Source organism: Saccostrea echinata, unplaced genomic scaffold, assembly GCF_033153115.1.
Source record: "Saccostrea echinata isolate AGI-Se365-2 ecotype Australia unplaced genomic scaffold, CSIRO_AGI_Sech_v1 ptg000002l, whole genome shotgun sequence".
Lineage (NCBI taxonomy): Eukaryota > Metazoa > Mollusca > Bivalvia > Ostreida > Ostreidae > Saccostrea > Saccostrea echinata.
This window is the reverse complement of record NW_026889751.1, coordinates 9592756-9615458: the sequence shown is the minus strand read 5'-3', so window position 1 is coordinate 9615458 and position 22703 is coordinate 9592756. Positions and strand designations below refer to the sequence as shown.

Genomic DNA, 22703 nt, shown 5'->3' with positions numbered 1-22703 from the left:
TATGATGGGGTCAATTACGCTTTTGTGTAGTCTTTATTTTACAACAGGATTAATTCAAACTGTTGTATTGATTTTAGATATGAATAAATTGAATTTCATGCACTAGAAGGTAGACCCATTAAATCATTAGTCCTTGAGGGTACCTATCAAGTTCTCAATAAAATAAGATGTACTCGTAATGCAATGAAATCCCTATAGTTACACAAGATTAAATTTTATAGACCCTGTATTTTCAATACAGTACACATAACAGTTGTTTTAAAAATGCTCCAAAGAAAGATTTTTTTTTTCTTATTTGGAAATCTGATTCATTCATTGTTATATATTTTTAGTGTGTCATTGTTGATGTTTAAATATAATTGATTCTAAGTAAGATTATGATGGCAAATTGATCATGTCAACATACAGACTGTTAATTATTAACACATTACTACATGGAAAATTTCATAAATTTATGGGTAATTAATGTGGCAGTTGTTAACATGGATGTAGAATTTGAAAGAGATCCCTTTTAGCTTTTAAAATTCGTTTTTCCGTACATTGATTATGACACTATTATACATGACTGTACAAATACATTTTATTCCAATCGCTTTCTTAACATTGGCGACCCTTTCATTCTCTCAGATTGGATTTAATTTTCAAAAAAATAAATAAATAGATTAATGAATAAATAAATAATTATATAAATAAATAAATAAGCTATTTCTAAAGTGTTCGGGATGAACAATACCCAGTAGGGATGTTTTCTTGATGTGTTTCATGAATTTTGCTTAGAATCTCTTTTTATAATCCAATGTGTTCCATTTTTTGGACTGGATTTAAAATGCTTACAGTCCTGCAAGGAACCTTCGCTTGATTATTAGGTTGGCTGACAAGTGAGGGTGTAACTTGTTCCCTTGAAAAAACCCCTCCCCCAACATTGATACTCATGACTGTTGTTCTTCAAGATCTGTGTTAATGATTTGACTTGTTTATATTAGCTAGGTGTCAAAAAGTTATTTCTTGTAATTTACAAGGAATGGAAATATTTATTTTTTAAAAGAAAATTTCCATGCAATGAAAATATATTATTTCAAGAATATGCATAAAACTGGTAGATTTTGTTCATTTCTGTCAATTGAACATGATAATAGTAACTAATACAAGATTCAAATATGAGACTAATTTAGAGGTAATCTACTAGTAATTCTAGCACAGTTAAATGTTGTTTATTGCTTATATATGTGTTAATTAATACATACTTGTAAATAAGATAAATCCCAATTGATCTACATACAATTCAAATTTGTGCCAATTAAAGCATGAATTCATATGAATTGCAAAATAAAAAATATGCTTCATTTCGATTGTACACTAGTACAAGGACATTTTCAGTATTAAAGCAATTAATTATTATTCATCATGGTCAATCAGATGCTTTACATGAATTGCTTCTGGCATATTGTAGGACCACATAAGAATCATGACCAACCAACAGCGAAGAGGGTCCTTCGCTGGACATGCCACGGCAGGAAAAGAGCTCCACATGTTGGAGGTGGAGAAGCAGCAGAAACTAAGGTAAAATCCACCTAAATGCTGAACTATTTTGCCAAGGTCTTCATAAATTCTGAATTCTAGATTAAGTAACATCACTCTGCACACTTCATGATGATCGATGTACATGTTGATTCATATGGTATATAAGAAACAGAATCATTTATTGTATATAGAAAATCTTTATATAATTTGTCAATAGATATCAAATTTTATTTGTTTTCTCTCATGCTTACATAAAAAAAAATTATCAGTACAAAATCAAAATTGATGCGGTCAATAACACTTTAGTTATCTTAAAGTTTTCAAGATTCATAGCAGGGGTTGTGAGGATGAGATCTATGGATCTAAAGAGCTTAAATTCATTGTTTCCACAACTGTATTTCCTGTTGCAAGTGGCATGCTTGTCATCTTTTTAGATGAAAATGATTTTGAACAAGGAAGGATGCTGAAGTTTTTATATTTATCTGCTGCATCAACTGCATATTGATGAAAAAATTATTTTTATATTGTGTGCTATGCTTTTACACATTTTTTTTTCTTTTTTTTTTACAAGAATTAAGAATCACAGCATCATCACAATTAATGACTTATCTTCTGTGTAGTGTTATCAGATCACACCTATTTTCTTGATATGTTAGCAAAATGCCAATATATATATATAATACAACACATCTTTTGAGTGAAATAGATGTTGCATTTGTATAAAATTGCATCAAAAACACATATAATACAAATTGTTGCAAAAAATGTATAAAGAAGAAAAAAATGAAAAAAAGAACTGCTATTTATTTTGATGCATTAGGATCTTGTGTTGGGCTGGATGTGATATAATATTTCTGTTTCAGTGTGCTCAGCCTTCAATCTCTTGATAAAAAACCAAGGTAAGCCAGAAATACCTTCCTCTGTAGCAGTTCAAGTCAAGTACCAGGCGATGGCTTCATTTGGCACTTTGTTAATTTTCAAATCCAATGTAGCGTCTATTTAACAGCAACCCATTAACAGATTTTAATTGCACACAGTGTATCACTTAAAAACTGTTACATCGTGTATAAGTGTCTTGGCTCAAATTCCTTTGGTTTTATTTTTTTCACCAAGAGAGCAATTTCTTTGCATGAGCACAGAGTGTCAAGAAAGTGTGCTGAAGACCTAGCATATATGTTACACATTACCTATATATTATCTATGTTTTTGGCCAAATTTTTACATGGGGATTGAAAACAATTAAAATTGATTTATGCTTAACATTTAAAAAACCTTTTTTTCATTATTTTTTTAAACTCATGTAGATTCCCACTATTGAATGTTTCTTAGAAACTTTTTTTTATAAAGAAGGTGATCGTTAGTGTCTCTTTAGATTTATTTCGAAATACTTTTTTTTTAGGTCCCATGCAGATTTCCAATATTTGGACTCGTATTTCTATTATAGTTATTTTTTGTGCATATTATTTCAGTGCTTTAGAAAGTCTTACATTTTTTCATTTTTGTGAAGTGATTGTTAAAATATTCTTGTAGAACATTTATATATGTGTTAGGTAATTGTAGTTCAGTTTTGATCATACATTTTTAATACTGGTGCCAGAATGGACTAAAACCAGATATCATGCTTCACTTAGACTTCGAGTCTTATTGCTTATTTGTCAATCATAATCTGGTCCTACATTTATTAACCCTGCTTAAGAGAGAGAGAGAGCAGCAATGAATTCCTTACAGTGCAATAATTAGCAATCATGAAGTTGGGGTGGGAGTAAGTAATGTCCAATTGTTCTCCTGACAAACATAGAAGTAATTGTAAATCCAGGACACAGTGCAGTGCACTACAATAAACTGTCTCTATACAGATGCCCCTGATTTCTACAGAGACTGGTATATCTTAAGCTTCATCTGACTCTTATATCATCTCCAAGTCACTGCTATATGACTCAACAGTAAATGGAGAATATTCTTGTATCATTTTATCATATCTTGTAGGGTTTTTGCACTGCAATCTCTCACTGGGACCTGTTGGTGGTTGCATGGTGTATGTTAAGGATATGTATAGTAGGATTTTCTTTATCTTGGATCCTTTCAGCATATATATTAAACATTTTTATGATTTTTATGCACTACCGCAATACATACAGCAATATCAGTGCCGTAAATTTGATACAAAAGATACTTTTGAAATTGCTTGATAAAAGTTTGATTGTTTAATGCATTTGGGTGTTATTTCAAGTTGACTTCAAAGATGTTCTTGAATATTGGAAATTATTTTGGTATATTTGTGATGTTTTGTTGGACAAAGGTTTTGATTTTGGAATTGGAATATCCCTATGCTAACTTTAATTTAAGTTTATATAGTATATATATATATATATATATATATATATGATGCATGTTATACATTACATGAACTTTTAGACACCTGTGACTAAACCAGTGATTTAGATTTAAGAAAAAAAATGATAACACGTTACTTGAACAATTTATAGTGCACAGTGGAGATGGTTATTTTACACAGTGAATATTTCTATTGTTAACGGAGATTTTATTGGTCTATTCTCTGTATAACAAGTGTATATTACTGTAATTCATTTTTTATAAAATCCATATTCCATTATATGTACAGTTTATATAAACCAAATCAAAGACACTGATTAGCACAAAAGACACTTCACGCTGTGTCCAAGATCAGTCAAAATTGGAAAGGGGGTGGCCTTTGTGCAAAAATGATGATGCAAGAAACTAAAAAGTGTGAAATCAATGTAGATTCATAATAGGAAAGCTAACTATTATGGCATTGGTAAATTTTACAAACTATTAGGGCTTTTGTAATGTTTTACTGGCAAAATATTTTTCTAATAATGTTTGCTAATTGTTTCTTAGGAATACCTTGGAAATATTGACTTTTCAGCGATTACAGTCAATAGCTAGAACCTCATGATGTTTACTCTTGCAGGCTGTTCAAACTATTAGACCAGGTTTCGAACATGTTAAAACTCAATATTTCAAAATTTTAAGTTTCTTTCCATTGATCACAATGGTTACACTCTTGAGAATTTTGTAATTTATTCAAGTGAGGCTTGAGAAAAAACAGATCTCTTCATTATTATTAATCATGCATTAATAACATTTTGCAAGAATTAAGTATGATAATGCTTATATGCTAATGCTGTAGTATTTTTTTTAATATACTTGAGGAAATTGTTTCCTGATTTCACTTTGTCTGGATCATATATCCAATGTCTGATTTTTGACATCATATATAAAGTATAGCACCTCTTTATTTCTAGACTCTGTGGCAAGGCATCTGTTTATCATCACTTAAAATTAAATTAATTTCCAGAACTTTGCAATAATTAAGTTTTTGTATCTTTTGACAGTGTACTTTTTTTTTCACAAATGCGATTTTTTTCTAGGAATATGCGGCACTGAATTGCAGTGCACCATAGGAGAATGTAAGCAATAATCTCCATGCATGCAGTTTTTTAATTAGATACTTTAATGGTAACAAATTATAATGCATTGTTTTTCAAGATCAGATGATCATCTTCATCCTTATGGCAATGACCGTCGGCTTTCATTATCTCCCGGTCCAAAATCGGCCAAAGACATCAATGTGTCTTTAGACAGTGACAGGTAACATAACCGCCTCTGTTCCAATTAGCCAAAAGCCTGATAATCTATGACACTGCTATACTTATTAGCCCTATACTTTTCCTTTGCCACTTGCTGCATAATTCAGTAACTCTTGTGTGTGTGAGAAATACTTGTTTATTTATTGGTCGGATCATTTAGTTTCATTGTTGATATTGCAGTAGGGATCTAGTAGGATGGGTTGCAGACACCAGCTTTTGCTTTGGAGGTTGCTCACCGGCTCTTTTATGAATAAAACAAAAAAATCTTATAATTAACTGTTTAGTTTATTAGAAAAATGGAATCCAATTTGTCTGAGTCTATGGATTTGCCATGGTTACAGTTTGTCACTGATCTTGATCACCCATATATGTAGAAGCATTCAACGCTTGTGTGTTTGCACCTATCGCAAATGATAAACCCTGTGTTTTACTGTTTTAGAGAACATTGAACCAAAATATATTAATTTTACGTCCTTTCATAATGTTATTTCATTCCATTTTATGCCCTTGTAATCAAAAGATTTAGAGGCATAGTTTTTGATCTATCCATCTGTCTGTCTGTTTGTCTGTTAGTCAGAAAAAACTTTGACGTTGCCCATAACTTTTGAAATTTTGGTTGAAGCTATAGCTTTCCTGTGTTACATGTGTATTCCTTGTGACAAGTCTTTTCTTTTGGTACCAACATATTTGACCTCTTGACCTTGAAGTTTGACTAACTTTTGCAAAATTTTACCAAACTCTAACCTTGACCATAACTTTTTAATGGTTGGTGCTAAGGCTTTTATATTTCACATGTGTATTTCATAAGACCAGACCTTTCTTTGGGTACCAACATTTTTGACCTTGACCTATGAGTTTGACCTACTTTTGGAAAACTTTAACCTTGGCTATTACTTTTGAACAGTGGGTGCTAGGGCTTTCGTATATCACAGGTATATTCTTTGTGACAAGATCTCTCTTAGGTACCAACATTTTTTACCTTGACCTTTGAGTTTGACCTACATGTACTTTTAAAAGAAACATTTGAACAGTGGGACAAGGGCTTTCATATATCACAAATGTATTACTGTGACAGACCTTTTTTTTGGGGGGGGGGGGGGGGATTACTTCATTTTTGATCTCCTGACTGGCTTTTTAGATTCATCTACATTTAACTTGCCTATAACTTTTGAACAGTTGGTGCTAAGGCTTTAATATTTCACTTATATATTTCTTGTGACAGGTCCTCTTAAGTACCAATATTTTTGACCTGATGACCTTGACCTTGTAGCATGTCCTACTTTTGAAAAACTTTAGCCTTGACTATATTTTCTGAATGGTTGGTGCTAAGGGCTTTTATATTTTACATGTGTATTCCATGTGACAAGACCTTTCTTTGGATACCAACATTTTTGAACTCTTGACCTTGGAGTTTTATCTAGTTTTGAAATACTTTAACCTTGGCCTTGAACTATATCATACAGGGGCATCAGTGTTTCACAAACACATCTTGTGTATTTTTTACTTTTGTTTTTGTTTTACTTTTTTTGTTAGTGTGAGTATGGTTGGTTACTTTTTTCTGTTTAAAGAATGTTCTTACCACTCCTTTAAATTCATTTAACAAATATTTGTTTAGATTAGATAAAATCCTTAAACTGCCAAATGACATCTATTTAAACTAATGAGATCAACTGAACCTAGCAATTCTTTTTAACCCCAAATATTAACTGTTAACTCCCTCAACCATCATCATTTTGTTGATAATCTGAAATGGACCTAATCCCTGTTCAATTTTAGGAAAGAGAAAAATGTCCCTAAATTTCAAATTCATCTCCTGGCCCCCTTCCCCTTTTTCTATTAAACTGCTAAAAAATCTTTTTTACTTCCTGGTTAACAGCTGAGTAAATTTATTTTTTGCTATATTGTACTGAATTGATTTATTTCTTCCTGTCTTATAGAAGGTATTATTTTTTGGGTTTTAGTACATTTATTGCAAGATCTTGATGATAAATGCTATATAGTTTTTACTGAAGTTGTTAGAATCAATCATTTTTTTTTTATTTATCATGCAATTGTTGGTTTTTTCTGATTGATATATAGCACTAATAAATATTGCATGCATAACTAAATATCAAACAAATATATTCTTAACTTTTGCAGTAGTACTGTATATATATATATATATATATAATGAGTATGCATGTACATGTATTGAATGATATTACAACATGCATGATAAGACTTACTAGATTAAACAATGAAGGCCAATAATTTAATGTAATCCTGCATGTACATAATACTATGAGAGAAATATCTATTAATGGTAAAGTGGAACAATTGAAATCTATATTAATGTTTGCTCTGTTCTCTATAGATGTGTATGGTGACTTTGTAAAAATGTTTAAAAGATCAATGAAAATATTAATTGCAAACCACCCAAGAATGTCTTGCTTTTTTTAAAGTACAGTCACATTAAACGTGCCCCAGAGCAATTACCTCATGAAAATCATTTAGTTTGGTATAATATCTCATTTAAATCTATGTCATCCTTTGAAACCTATGCATTCGTGACGTGGACTATGTTGTAAGCCTTGAAAAACCGTGCTAAAAATTTAGATAACCAACAAAGCGTGTTTGAAGACCAAAGTAGTGACAGATTTTGCATTTCCAGCAAGACAACGACCCTGGCCTTCAATGCAACAAACACCCATCTCTTCATTATGAGCCATTAATTCCAGTAATATTTGGGACATCAGGGTCTTTGTCTTGCGATTTAATTGATATAGTTTACAAGAGGTAATTATCCTGCTGTCTACAGTCCTACTGAAGCATAAGAAGCCCACCGTGCCCTTTGAGAAATTGGCAAGGTTTTGTTTTTAGATACAAATGACCTGAATGTTGGATGATTACATTACCCCCTGATATCATCAGATATTGGTATACAGAGGGATATTGAAATCCCTTCTAAAGGATTTAGAAATTTATATTTATAGTAGCCACAAACATGGATACCGATCTTGTTGGTCAAAATAAAGTCATTGACATCAGGGTTACTTTGCCTTTTGGAAAGACAATTTTGAGAATTATTCTTGAAACAGAAAAATTTCTCCAAGTTCCTTTTTTTGTCTTTTCTTGTACTATTGGTACAAACACTTAAGTACCAAAAAGTCAATGTCTTTGCAGAATTTCATTGAATTATCTGGAAAAAGTTTAAATGATATCAAATAACATACATGTATCCTAAGTATAATGTATTGACCATATTTTATCATAAACTGTATCCATTCAATCATGGTATTTTTTCTAGCTCTCTTATGAAGTTTTTGGAAGTTTTCAGCAAAGGAAAGACTGATCTTGTGTAATATATAAAGAATTAATAAAGAAAATTCATATTCTATGCTTGTATCTACTTTCAGTCACGAGAAAGACCATGATCAATCTAATGCTGAGGACAGGCTGGTCAAGATGGAGAAGGGGAGCAAGGAACCCCAGCAGACCTTTGCAAGAGCAAGGTAAGGCATCCTGATGTTTAGTTGGAGTGGGAATATAGTGCATTTAACAGTGAATATATATATGTATCAAATGTACTATATATGTCAGACTTGTAAATCCTATGTTTCTGCATAAGAAGTACATGTATATTGCATGCCATTTTGTTGCTGTCTGGTATCGCTGTTTTCCATAAATGGTCAGATTGATTATATAACTATGAGCTAGCTGAGATTGAAATATATCAGTAGTACATTCGTAGAACATGCTGAAAACATTTGGTGCTTTAGGCCTATGTTAATTAATGCAAGTATAGATTTGTTTTTACCATAGAAATAAAATACTGATATAATATATGATGTTACCATAGAAATAACAAAATACAAGCATATAAATTTTAAAGGCATTTTGCCCCCCAAATTATTAGTATCGTATATTAATAAGGAAACAATATTTAATAGATGAGAAAACCTAAGGAGTAGTTATCGCACCATACTAATATTAAGCATTATAGATGATTTGGAGTTGTATGTAATTGTATATATATAATATGAGTAGGTTTTCTGTAACAGTTCAGGAAATTCTTACAGGTAATTAAGACAAGTCACTTTAGAGCAGCCCTTTACTGTGTCTGACAAGGAGATTATATCTTTAATCTGTGTTACATATATATGCTATTCATTTCTTGTTATATCAGATAAGAATTTCGTGTAGATAGAGTGCACTCCTTATTCACGGCTTTCAATTGTAAAATAAATTCACCATTTCAAGTCTAAAGGGATTAATACTAACTTGTATATACTTTGCACTGCTAACACTAATTTGTTATGAATAACCTACTTAGCATGGATTTGCTGCTATAGTGCTTGATAATCGCAGAATAATGCTTGGTTTATTCTGGGATCACAAATATACCCTCCATTTTAAACCCGCAATTTCTAAATACAGTTCATTGATTATCAGCATTTATATATTTTAGAGTATATAAGTATATATTTACAGCGGATTTTATCTTATGATATTCTCTGGCTGCATTTCAAAGTTTGAAGATCATGGTCTTGATCAGATAGGAAATGAGAAATCTTATGTAGTCCTAAAAAATTTCCAACAGTGTACTAATTGTAGTAACTTTTGTTCTTGACATAAGATCCTGCATGATTTTACTATCTATAGAAATTTATGTTTAAAAATTAAATTTACCAGGAATGTTTCATTTTAATTATTTTTTTAAAAAATAAAGGAAAGTTAATTAAATATGAAATTCAAAATAATATATAGTGTAGAGTCAGTATGATTGCGAATTACATGACTTAGAATTGAAGAGTTTCACTTCAGATTAATTGAATGACATGGTTTTCTTTTCTTTTTTTTTTGGGGGGGGGGGTGTCATTTTCCTAAAACAAAGTCATTAAAAAAATTATATTTTTTATAAACTCATTGAAGGCTAGCTATCTAATTTTGGAGATGATTATGTCAACATAGTTTCAAGGTGTATTTGTTTGATATTTCGAGTCAATTGAGCACACTTCGAATATAACTGTATAAGTGGAAATTTTAGCGAGATGCAAATTTAGCAATTTATCCACACAAAAAAAGTACAGTACATGTATATATTTTTAGCGAGATTTAATGTCTAGAGAGATAGCTATAATAATTGAAATAAATTATTGGCGATATTCAATTTTAGCAATCTGCGAACCCTAGCTAATAATCTAAAATTAAATCCTCACTAAAAATTCTGCTTATATGGTATTATAATTTGCTCAAACTGTACAGAGCTAATAAATACTCATTCCTTCATTTTTTGCTGTTTTGAGCTTTGTAACTTTAATGTTATTGTATACTCCTTAATATTGAGGATTAAAGCAAAGAGAGGAATAGTAGCAAACCCATTGTTTTGATTGTCAAATTAAGGGCTGTGCATGGACTTGAAACTCGCCAATTTTGAATCATTTGATTTGCAAAAATACTTAGCCATCTTATGATTTTGTGTGTTTTTTTTAAACTGATTTGTTGTTTTATGGTGTAGAAATCATAAAAATATCAGCACCAGTATAATGAACAGAGCTCGGTATGTAAAACTCAATAGCTAAAACACTGCTAGCAGACGTGTAGCATTTACTGCTAGCAGAGTTCTGTAGTGTTTCACTGAGCTAGCAGATTGCATGCATGTTTCTGTTTTAAATCGGCTAGCCGTAGTCCTTTTCCACAGTTATTTATTTATTTTTTTTTTACTTTTATCTTTCTTGATGAAGTTTGATTGTTTTATTTCTCAGTTGTCTTTTTATTGACGGAGTTAATGAGAAATCATTTTAGGCTGTACAAGCTTAAAAGGGAAATAACTCTGCCTCAGTATTCTATCTATAATATATTCTACAACTATCATATCTAGTGCCTTTATAAACACAAAAAATACAGGAAAGTTGCTGTATTGAGAGGAGGACTGAAATGTAGAGTTAGTTAAAATCACAGAATTATTCAAATATACTTTGAAACGGCAAGGACTTAATATTGTCTCATCATAAAGGCATGTCACTTCTTTTACATATTCATTGCTACTAAAGCCTACTCCACTTATATTGAAATCGCTTATATTGAAAATATCTAATATTTTAGAAATAAAACTACATCATCAGTCTCAGTTTCTCATTTGCTTTGCAATAAGGTACATTTTAAACTGATTAAATTGAACTCGCTTATATGAAATTATCACTTATTTTGAAGGAAATTATCAGTCTGATGAGCTGATAATAAGTTTCTTTTATAACAGCCATCTTGAAGTGCTAGCTGGCCTGGACACTAGCTGTAATGTCAGGGTTAGCGACTTTGTAATTTCACAGAAGCTCTTCATGCTGAGTGTCTTAAAAATTTTTGAATATAGTGCAAAATTCAACAAAAATAAACAAAGATTACTGACTTATTCAAATACAGTTAAACTTAAATTGATCAAAAGGTATCTAGAACATCAATATCTTGAATACCATGGATATTTCAAAGTGTTGCAGGAATTAAGTCCCAACCATGTATTTGAACCTCAATATCTCTAATCTCAAAGTTTTCTCAAGAGTTTTTTTTTCTCTGTTCCATCAAATTCAAGATAATGAGGTTTTACTGTAAATTTTTAATGGACAGTCTTTATTTCATTATGCAAGTGTTTCAAATTTTGTAATGAAAATGTAATAAGTAATGAATGGTGTAACGTTTGTTTGTGCTTTTTAGATTGTAATCAGGATTGAAAACAGTTTCTTCACATTTTTCAATTTTGCTCCTTTTGAATTTAATTTTTTTTTTTTTTTTAAAAAAAGAAGTGTTGGACCCCTGAATTTCAATATATCTGGAGTAGACTGTAGTTTCAATGTTGATGCTTGTACATATTCACTCATTCACACATATATATGAATGTACATCCACAGTTACAATGTATAAAAAAATTACATTCCCAAATAAGATTTAGTAATTGATCAGAGTTATGAAACAATGAATGCAGATCCATCATTTTTTAACTGATGAATTATTATATCACAATTTAATTGACATTGTATCTCATATATGTTAATTATTTTGTTTCATTGTCAAACTGTCACACATTAAGATTTTTTTATATAAAAATTAATAATTTATGTTATATATAAGATTTTAACAGGAATATCATGTAAAGTGGGTAGCTTTTAATATTTAGAAAGAGAAAAAAATTGACTGTAGACTGTGTTGGTAATTATATAGCTTCATGAATTTGTAAGTAAATAACATACACTGTATGTATCATAAAAAAAGAAAGTCAAATATTAGAATTATAAGAGGTACTAATAATAAAAATAATAATACAATATATATGCAAAGTCATTTTTAATTAGCTAATTGAGAACATATATTTCCAAAGATCATCCTTGTAATAAATGCTAGCTATGAATGACATATGACAATTGGGATGGGGGGTGGGGGGGTGGGGGTAAATTTAGTCATTTAATAAATGTGTCATTGAATTGGTTAACTTTATTGCAATTTAGTAATGGTAAGCTATGCAGAGAGTGGAGATTGTAATTATAGAATTAATAGTTAAATAAAAAAAAATCTTTTAAATCTTGAAAATGCCAATATATTGATAAATATGACAAAATGGAAACCCATAGCCCTGCAGTCTTGTCTCTAATCATTGCAAACTAATGAGCTTTTTAAGTGCCAAGATAGGAAACAATGTGTCTCAAACTCATCTATCCAGGCTAATTTCTGTCTCTGAACATGCAGCCTGAGGTCTTCTTTAATTGGTAGGACATTTTCTAAGCTGAGACATACAACATGGCATGGAAAGTATAATTGGAATCAGTCTGTCAATGAATATAGTCCTAATATTCACCATGTTTTCCAGTTAAAATGTCACACCATTAACAATTGTCATGAATCTGCACAAGACAGTGTGCTTCTTTCTAAATAAATGGCATGACTGATGAATTGGATTCTTGATGCTTTTATCAATTAGACAAATTAGAAATAATTAGGTGAAATGAGTTCTGCTTGATCAGTGCCATCTACTTTGAAGTCTTTGCAATTTTTATTTCTTTAATTGTAGTATACAGAGAACTGTAGATGTATAGATTTTGATATTCAGAATAGTCTTCAGTATAAAATCTTCCTCTCTCCTTTATACATATAAAATGTAAAGCAGACTTATTTTTTGCACAGTCACTCTCTATCTGATAAAAACAAAATTCTCTTTTACTAATACATAATTGTTACAAAGAGAATTATGATGGGTCAGAGTTTGAGAAATGATTTTCTTCCCATACCTAATTTTGTAGATTCAGGCATGCGGTGGTCAGTGCAATGACTGGTACCAAAAAGAGAGTTGGTAGTGGTCACAAGTCTGCTAGGTTCGCTGAATTGGTCAAACAAGTTCAGAGCATCAACCAGGCAAGCAAAGAGGGCAAAATGCCTGCAGGTTAGTCTCATTTAACAGTTAATTTTCATTGGAAAATGCTTTGGGACAAAATGTGGCTTCACAATAAGTAGGCATTCACTATAAGAAGTATATGTATTTTTGTACTACAAGAACATGTGCATCCCATAAATTAACCCACTGGTTTTGTCATTTCCCTGGATATGAGGGCTGCCGTATAGTTTAGCTGCATGCGTTTTGAAATTTTATGAAATCTGAAAAATTAGATAATTATATGCTTTTAGTTTCGTTTATATTTTACATGTCCAAAGCAAAGAATTTGCAGTATTTAATGAATAATGTTCTGAGAACTTTTGAAATAAATTTTCCAATGTATAATTAGAAAAGCAAAATGGTTATGTAAGTGCCTTATTATGTTTTCAATTTCAAATATGTGTCAACATCTAACCTGCTGATTTTACAAATAAAGAAAGTACAGTTAAGATTCCCTGTTGGTTTTGTAGGTGACTTGTATGGAAAGTTCACATTTGCATCTGACAGATATGCTGTTCTTGAAAGTGCTGGAAAGCTCACCATTGATGTTCTCTTTCATCGAAACATGCCGTAAGTGATTGTACTTAACCCTCCTCTTATGTAAAACAGAGTTTTTGCTTCTTTTTACATGACATTTCAACTTTTCTATCTTCAAGGACATGTTCTTCCATTCCTACATGTTAAAAAAAATGTTCATTGCTGGAGAATTTTTTTTTTGTGTAAATATTATCCTTGATTCCAACATCAGTACTTTGTAGTGTGAAGCATGTGGTTTGAAAAGGAGACAAAACATATCCCTGAATCATGTTAAAGTGTCAATTGCTTTATGAAAACTTAAACTTTTTCATTGTTTAATTTCTCTGTGAAGAAATAAACATAAAAGGTGCATTATGCAAATAATTGTAGAAGTCTGAAATTGTGGTTTCTGGGAGGATTGAGGTCTTGTACACACTGGAGTACCATGATGTTTACATTTTGACAATCTGTATTTTTATACACAGGAAGGAAAACTTGTAAAAATCCTAGCAAGTCCTTGACTTTGTTATGTTGCCCCATGTTGTTTTCAGTGTACGATTTAAGTAGATGATGCTAAGAATTCTTTGGAATTCATTGATTAAAAAAACCCAAAAGATTATTTAGTTTTTGTTTTTGTTTTTTTTTTTTTGATATTTAAATGAGGGAAAAAATATTGATATATAAAATATATTTATATTTCTCCTGGAATCTGTCCTTTTACAATCATGTAGTCTTATTTATTTCTCTAAATATACAGGAAAGCTGGCATGAAAGCACAGATTATGGTGAGTAATAAGTCAACATTAATAAGTGACTGTACTGCATGTATGAAAAGATTTCCAGTGAAAGCAAGGATTTGATTAAGTATAGAATGCTTCGATTGTGAGAAAGTTCCATCTAAATCCTCATTTATACAATAAAACTTGGTTATAAAGAAATCACTGGGACCTTGAAATTCTGCTTTCTTATTACTGATATTCTTTATACAGTAAAACTTGCTTATAAGGAAGTCCTTGGGACCTCCGATTTTGATTGCTAATAACTGACATTCTTTATATCTGTATAAGGAACATTAGCGAAAATTTTTCTATAGAATTTGTAAAAGTTTTCTTATAAATGAGATTTCCTTAAAAAGCGAGTTCTGTATAACAAAGTTTTACTGTATTTTTACTGATTTATGACAGAACGGAGACACTGTTGCTTTCAAGAATGGTTCTACACAACCAACATCAATCCCTGCCACTGCCAACCCTGCCAGCAAAAACAACATGGAGCAGGTTTTTGAGGGGACGGTCACTGTTGAATATGAGACGAGGGAAGGCTCTGGGAAAGCTGGCAAAGATTTCAAATACAGGACTGGTGTCTTGGTTAGTATCCATTGAGAACAGCAAACATTTAAGAAATACTTTCTATTTGAAAATGTTAAGAAGTGTTTCATATTCTAGTTGGAAATTTTAAGAGTGTTTAAAGTGCAAGTATAAGTTTAATTTTGCAATTAATTCAGGATTTTGCTAGGATTTGTTATGGTGAGTCCATTAAAATTTTAATTAGTTCCAGCTTTTTTTTTTGTCTTAATTATAGCTAGCATAAATATTGGCTATCATGTTCACTACTCCAGTAATGCTAGCTTTCCCTAAGTAGCAGCCAGGCTAACTTGTTCAAAATTTGTTCCTATATGTAGAGGCTATATATGGCCATTACAGTCTTGAACATAATTAACCCAAATATAAACCGATACGATTTTATGCTCCTTAATGACCAAGGTCTGTTTATTTTAGACTTTCAAGGACACAGAATACAGACAGAGCATCACTATTGATATCATCAATGACAACCAGTTTGAAAATGATTGTGATTTTTACTTGATTCTCAAAAATGCGACAAATGGCACTTCGCTAGGAGATCCCAGTGTGACCAGGATCACCATTGTGGATGATGATGGTTAGTGTTTTATGTTTTGATAAGGAAATCTTATTCAGCTATGGTTAAGTCCATAAAGTTTAAACTTATGAATTGTATGTGATAAATGCACAGTTTCCTTAATTAATCTTGGATAGTATACATTATGCCATTTCATCTAAATTCTTTTGCTAATAAAAAGATTTATTTCATTTTTTTTTTTTTTTTTGATTCATTGATTTAAAGTAATTTTAAACTTCTAATTTTGTAGAACCTGGAGAATTTCAGTTTGAGAGTCCACATGTCTATGCGGATTTGTCCTCTGGGAAAGTAAAGGTCACTGTACAAAGAGAGTTTGGAGTAGATGGCAAAGTCACAATGGAATACTCCACCATGTAAGATTTCATCATCTCATTTGTATGCCCCTGATAGTCTTGTAGAAATGGTACTTCTGATCTTGAAAAATGTTTAGGTTCATATTTTAGCAATAAAATTTTTGTAAAGTTTTAAAAAATGATTTTTATATATGTATAGATATCAAGCAACAAAAAGTGATTACGTATTTAGAAAAGACTTTATTTGCCAAATTGCCATAGAAGTATTTTGTACTACCAGTATATATAATTCTTGTACATGCATTCAATTTTTTGTAGTGATGGCACAGCAGTAGGCGGGACAAGTCTTTCCAAAGATGTGGACTATATTCAGGTGTCAGGCACTCTAGAATTTAAACACCAAGAAACCAGCAAAACAATAGAAATCAAAATCAATAAAGAAGCCAAGGTACGCAGTCGTATCACTATAGATTAAAGAGTAATGGTGTTCATGATATTATGACTACATGTATGTTTGCAATGTTGTATCAGATGTATTGCTGTATACATGTTTGTATATTGGGTTTTTGCTTCCTGTAAAGTTTTGATTATATTATTTAGAATATTAGTTTGTAAGAAGTATTTTATGTGTTATATTAATTTTTAGTGGTACAAAATTTCAGTAAGTTAAGTAGCATGAGAAATATTACACAAAATATCCACATGTATTTATGCCAAACAGCATGTACCCAGTCTTCTTATATCAGTGTTAGCTATGTACAACTTAATCATTCTAGTATCTACCAAGTATGGTAAATATTTTCTTATATTTTTTTTGCAAGTTAATTTTAATTGTTTCTCAAAGTTTACATTATTTACCCCTTAATGTCCCCTTTTTGTGCACTGTCCCATATTTCTCTTTAACACACGTACGGTGTAAATTTGAAAGCCAGCTAGATTACAAGCATGTCATCCCACTGTATAACACTACCCTCTACCACACGTGTAAGTGGTGGTTTTGATGTCAATTTAAGCACCGAAATCCTCAACCGAGATTTAACATTTTGAAGCTAATACCAATCAATTTATCACTAGACTACTGTAGATCACCAAATTTTCGTGACACCTTATTTTTGCAAGAGAGCTAGTTGTTTGCTATTTATAAGGAGACAAAAAATAAATTGCGAATTTTGGTTAAATTTTTTTTATAAAATCTTTTATATAATCTTAAATGATACAAAAGAAATTTTTGTGAGCAGAGGTCTCATGTAATTGCGCGAAAATAAAAAGTGGTTTGCAGTATTAACAGAAGTAATCTGAGTGATACTGGCACTTATATTTTTGTACGGTTTTTGACAATTTTGACTGCAAAAAGACCAACCAATAACTAGCAGCATTTAAAGACAATATTTGCAGGATAAGACGAAGTGTTTTTGGAAATCTGCTAATTTAGTGAAGTGCATTTTTGCAAAATTTGATGAGACATATATTTAAATATTTAGTAGTTCCACAATATTTTAATTATTTTAGTGTACTTATAATAATAATTTAGGCATACTTGTAAATTAATTATATTGTTCTACAATATTTCTTTTACTTACTGTAAGTTTATTCAATGATAATTAATCAAGTGAAGGTTATGCCTAAAATATATTGAGGGATAAATGGGACCAGTGCTTCAAAAAGGTGGAAAATAGGAAACAGAGACAGTTGTTTGATATGGACTTTGTTTCTTTGGATCCCTTTACTTTTATACTTTTATTGGTGTTCACATTTTAATCAAATCAAGTTCTGTTAAAATTGATTAAGATTTACTTGTCTTCATAGGAATTGCATTCATGTTTTGGCTCTACTGGAAAAGGACTGAAAAATTAATACATAATAAATATAATACAGACTGTTCAAGTTTATGGAGAGTCCTATGAATGACTTTCATATGTTTCTTATTAATGTATAAATATGTTCTCAAAAACTTTCTCCTTTGAGAATAAAGCTGGTTCTCAATACAGATAGAACTGACAAATAATTAACACTATTACAAAGAATTCTTATCATTATAGTCATTTAAATTTCTTATGCTGCTTCATTCAAAATCCATTTTATTGACCACGCATGACACATTTTAAGTGTTAAACTGATGCCATAGTAAATGTCCATGAATTCCATATGCATGTGCCTTTTTGTTCATATATATGTAAATTGTATTTCTTTTCTTCAGGGATCTAAAAACTTTGTTATTGCTCTAAAAAATCCCAGTCTGGGTGCAAAAATAGGTCACAGAAGTGCTGTAGTCTGTCATATAAATAAAGGTAAGTATATTTAACTACTGAATAGAAATTAAAGAACACAATTATTAAAAGTTGAGATGTGGATCTATGTGCACCCTGAATATATTAAGGTAACACTCTCATTGTAATTAAGCTAACGATGAATTGCTTGCTGTTGTAGAATCCATAGAGGACCGTATCGCAGAAGTCATTAAGGAGGAGGAGGAGGAAGAACCAGTCACATGGGCGGGGCAGTTCAAAAAGTAAGTCAGTTAATATACAGTCAAACCTTGTTATCTCAAACTCAAATGCGCCAAGAAAAAATGGGATAAAACTGAGGACTCAAGATATTGAGGTTGAAATACAAAAAGTTGGCACTTCCAAACTCACTTCGAGATATCCATGGTATTGGTGGTACTGGAGATATCAATGGTTGAGATAGCATATATCACAAGGCAATTCAAGAATTCAGGACATATACCAAAAATTTATACATATATCACACAAGTAAATTTATGTGTCTATTTTGTGTTAAGTAATACCCAAGAAAATAAGGGCAAAAATATTCAAATAAAGTTAATAAGGATCAGTGTAGTTTGATTGGTGCATGATACAGATATCAGTCTTTAATCTCTGACAATTTCTGTTTCATGCATGAAGCAGATATCAGTCTTTAATATCTGACAATTTCTGTTTTCCAGTGCCATGTCTATAGAGGGGGGTCAGGATGACGATGGAAATGACATTCCTCCAACATTTATGGATTATTTACTCCACTTCCTCACCTTCTTCTGGAAAATTTTAGGAGCTATGGTGCCGCCAACGTAAGTCATAAAGCTCTATTAACAGCAGTGCGATATTTTGGTTCTGTTTATTATGTAAAACAATTACATTATCTCAAGAAATCTAATTAAGAGCAGATTAAATCAAGTTAATCACTTCTTTAATGCTGAATTGAAAGAGAGAAGAGTGCACATAAATAATATGGCAGACAGTCTGTAGTCCTTTCATGTCTTTTGTATTTTTGTAGGACATTGTTAGGTGCTTGGCCAGCATTTGTATTTTCTCTGGTATACATTGCATTACTCACATTAGTTATAGAACAGGTATGTTAATCAAAAAGGTATATAAAGATTACAAATTGTGGGGGGAAAATGTATTGAAATTGCTTTGATTTGATTTTATGTAAGATTTCACACATTTGAATACTACATCAACATTTTTTTCTCTGGCAGTTGGGGCATTTACTTGGTTGTGTAGTGGGTCTAAAGACTAGCGTAGCAGGTATAACAATCATAGCTTTGGGAACCAGTTTACCGGATACATTTGCCAGCCGGACTGCAGCCATTCAAGATGAGCATGCTGATGCTGCCATTGGAAATGTAACAGGTACACTGCACAACATAAATGACAAAAGATTCAGAAATCCACAATACAAATGAAAACAAGAATTTAGTACAGCAGTTCTAAATGTTATAAATTAAAATCAACTAGCTGAGAAAGGGTATACTCTAAACATTGATATTTAGGCAGTTTTTAATTACACCAATTGGTAGCAAAAAACATACTTTTGGGGATTATATTGTTAATAACACATTACCAGAATAATGTATTGTTATTACTGAATCAAAAGTGAATAAAAGCATTGGTGCGGAAATTTTTATGCAAGAAGCTTTCTTATGTCGTATTTAGCGTAAATACCCCCATTTCCACATGTACAGTCCCCCTTTTTTTTTTGCAAGTTTTTGTTACGGTAATTACCAAACAGAATAACCTTTTGTCATAAATAACTTTGCCATAATGAATGTCTATTTGCAGGTAGTAACAGTGTGAATGTATTCCTTGGCCTGGGACTGCCGTGGGTTCTGAGTACCATGTATGCTTACGCCACTGGAACCCAGTACAAAGTTCCCACTGGAAACTTAACTCAGAGTGTCATCATCTTTTCCACATTAGGAGCTCTTTGTATTCTTATACTTGTCTTAAGGAGGAAGGTAAGAAAGCAGTTTGTTGTGGAATTGATACATGATCAAATTATTTGACTGAATAACTTGTTGTTCAAATGAACTATGCTGAAAAAAAAAAAATCAAAATTATTTTTCCTTTGCCATATTGTTTAGAAGAAGGATTTGTACTTAAAATCTTGTGTATACGATATATTGGTTTGCCTGTATTTCATTTATTACTGTATAAGTGGAATTTTTAGCGAGAGGCAAATTAAGCGATTTGTTCCTAAAAACTGGTATATAATTTTAGCGAGAAGTAATTTTAGCGATTTTATGATGCCTAGGCACATATCAGTTTCCTCCAATGCACAATGAATTGTTAGCGATATTCAATTTTAGTGATCTCAACACCCTTGCTAAAAATGCCAAAATTGAATACGTTAATTTATCTGATGATTTTACAGTTTGTTGGGGGAGAACTTGGAGGCAAGAACCGCATTATCAAGTGGGGGTCCAGCCTGCTTTTGTTCTTTATGTGGATGATCTACATCGTCTTGGCCAGTCTGAAGGCATACGACATCTTGGACTGGGAGGTTTGAAGTGGAAAAACAGTAATAACTGTGTGAATGTGAGTGCCAAAAAACCGAGCTAAAAATAACTGAAGCAGTGGCCACCAAGAGGGACTGTGGAGGTGTATCTCAGCGAGGACTTATTGGTTTTTAATTGTTATGGTTGTTGGATTCTTCATCAGAAGTTTGAGAGAGAAAACAAATTACTACTTATGTACTAATTTATGAAAATGATAATTATGTATTATCCTCAAGTGTGAAAATTTATTGACATTTTTGCATTTTTTTTTAAGGAATACATCTTAAATATTTCACAGAGAGGTGAAGAAGAACTTGCTTGTAAATAGAGGTAGTTATATACTTGTTAAAGACTTCACGTGATTTTTTTTTAACAAGGCATTTTAATTTTGACACCTGTAAGTATTACCATACAAAATGTTATAAACTTGATGATGATATTGTTACATCCTAGAGTGCTATAATATTAGATGCTGTTAGTCGTAACCTTAAGTTAAAAAAAAACAAACAAACAAACTGTGATAAATTCTTTGTTGTTTTTATTTTTGTAATAAATGAGAGTTTATATACATTCCTCTGTCGACCTGTATATTACCTACCCACGGTGATCGATATTGTGCTTCTTAGAGGAGATTGTTACTAGATTCTTTAGTATGAATTCTTATTTTGTTTTTATGTTTTATTGTTTTCATTAATTTATGTACAGATTTTACTCCATGTTAGAGCCAAATGTGATTGCGAGTGTTGAACAAAAGCCACGTGAATTTGTGTGTGTGTCAGTTTGTAGTATTTCATTGTTACGCATGGTATAGAAAAAAAAAATGCATGTGATATTACAGTATTGAAATTTATTTTTGTTGATTTTCATTTTATGTGATGCATTTTAGTATTCATTTTTAATCCGGATCACCAGTCCATACTAGCTGTTTTATTTTACACCAAATACTCAGTGATAAAGAATACCTTAAATTGTTATTCATTTGTGGAATGCAACCATTTAATTTGTTTTCCCCACACTCATAAAATGTAATGATGAAAAACTATGATGCATTATTGAAAAAAAAATTATTTTATTTTAGAATATCAGTGTTGTATCCTGTTCAAATGAAAAAAAAAAAACAAAACCCAAATTACCATGTTATGATCTGAAAAAAATAATTAACATGCACCAATAGAACATTTCATACTTCACTAATGAGAGATGAATGCTACTCTGCCTCTAAGGTTGAGCATTAATTAACCATCAACTAAGTTGTGATAATTTTTTCCCCTCTTATTTGTGTAGTTAATATAGTGAACTTCATCTCTAAGTACTTGTGTATTTAACTGTTATGTGATGTTTATCATCTCAATTTTTCAACTGCTGATCAAAATTCCCCTACAGGAGAAATGTGATTATCAACAGTATTATCCTTATCTTCAGCAGATACATCAAAATAACTCACTCTGGTGTGTGTGCTTTTTTATTAACGATTCTGTGACAAACATTTGTAGAGTTTTTTTTTTCTGATTTCATGGCTTGATCTGATCTAACAGTTTCCAAACTTTTTTTATAAATAGGTATTGTCTACAAGAATTGTTCAAGTGAGTTTAAAAAAATGATAATAAAGTTTGATATTATCTGTA

At 31.2% G+C, this 22703-nt stretch overlaps 1 protein-coding gene across 10 annotated transcripts in view; it reads left to right on the top strand.

Moving 5' to 3' along the window:
• LOC133171976 (sodium/calcium exchanger 2-like) overlaps window positions 1–22703 on the top strand; it is a 52335-nt gene extending 29632 nt beyond the window's left edge. For 4 of the 10 annotated variants that reach the window (XM_061306799.1, XM_061306785.1, XM_061306790.1 and 1 more), the window contains 20 exons: window positions 1451–1560; window positions 2385–2420; window positions 5053–5154; window positions 8549–8644; window positions 10651–10692; window positions 13418–13557; window positions 14019–14118; window positions 14822–14849; window positions 15249–15431; window positions 15843–16005; window positions 16235–16358; window positions 16617–16746; window positions 17075–17089; window positions 18496–18586; window positions 18726–18807; window positions 19246–19368; window positions 19575–19650; window positions 19780–19933; window positions 20363–20538; window positions 20955–22703. In XM_061306799.1, coding sequence (XP_061162783.1) covers window positions 1451–1560; window positions 2385–2420; window positions 5053–5154; window positions 8549–8644; window positions 10651–10692; window positions 13418–13557; window positions 14019–14118; window positions 14822–14849; window positions 15249–15431; window positions 15843–16005; window positions 16235–16358; window positions 16617–16746; window positions 17075–17089; window positions 18496–18586; window positions 18726–18807; window positions 19246–19368; window positions 19575–19650; window positions 19780–19933; window positions 20363–20538; window positions 20955–21089 — 2106 coding nt within the window. In that variant the 3' untranslated portion in view covers window positions 21090–22703. The remainder of the gene's footprint in view (window positions 1–1450; window positions 1561–2384; window positions 2421–5052; window positions 5155–8548; window positions 8645–10650; window positions 10693–13417; window positions 13558–14018; window positions 14119–14821; window positions 14850–15248; window positions 15432–15842; window positions 16006–16234; window positions 16359–16616; window positions 16747–17074; window positions 17090–18495; window positions 18587–18725; window positions 18808–19245; window positions 19369–19574; window positions 19651–19779; window positions 19934–20362; window positions 20539–20954) is intronic. The other 6 variants (XM_061306819.1, XM_061306806.1, XM_061306813.1 and 3 more) reach the window with 5 other exon arrangements.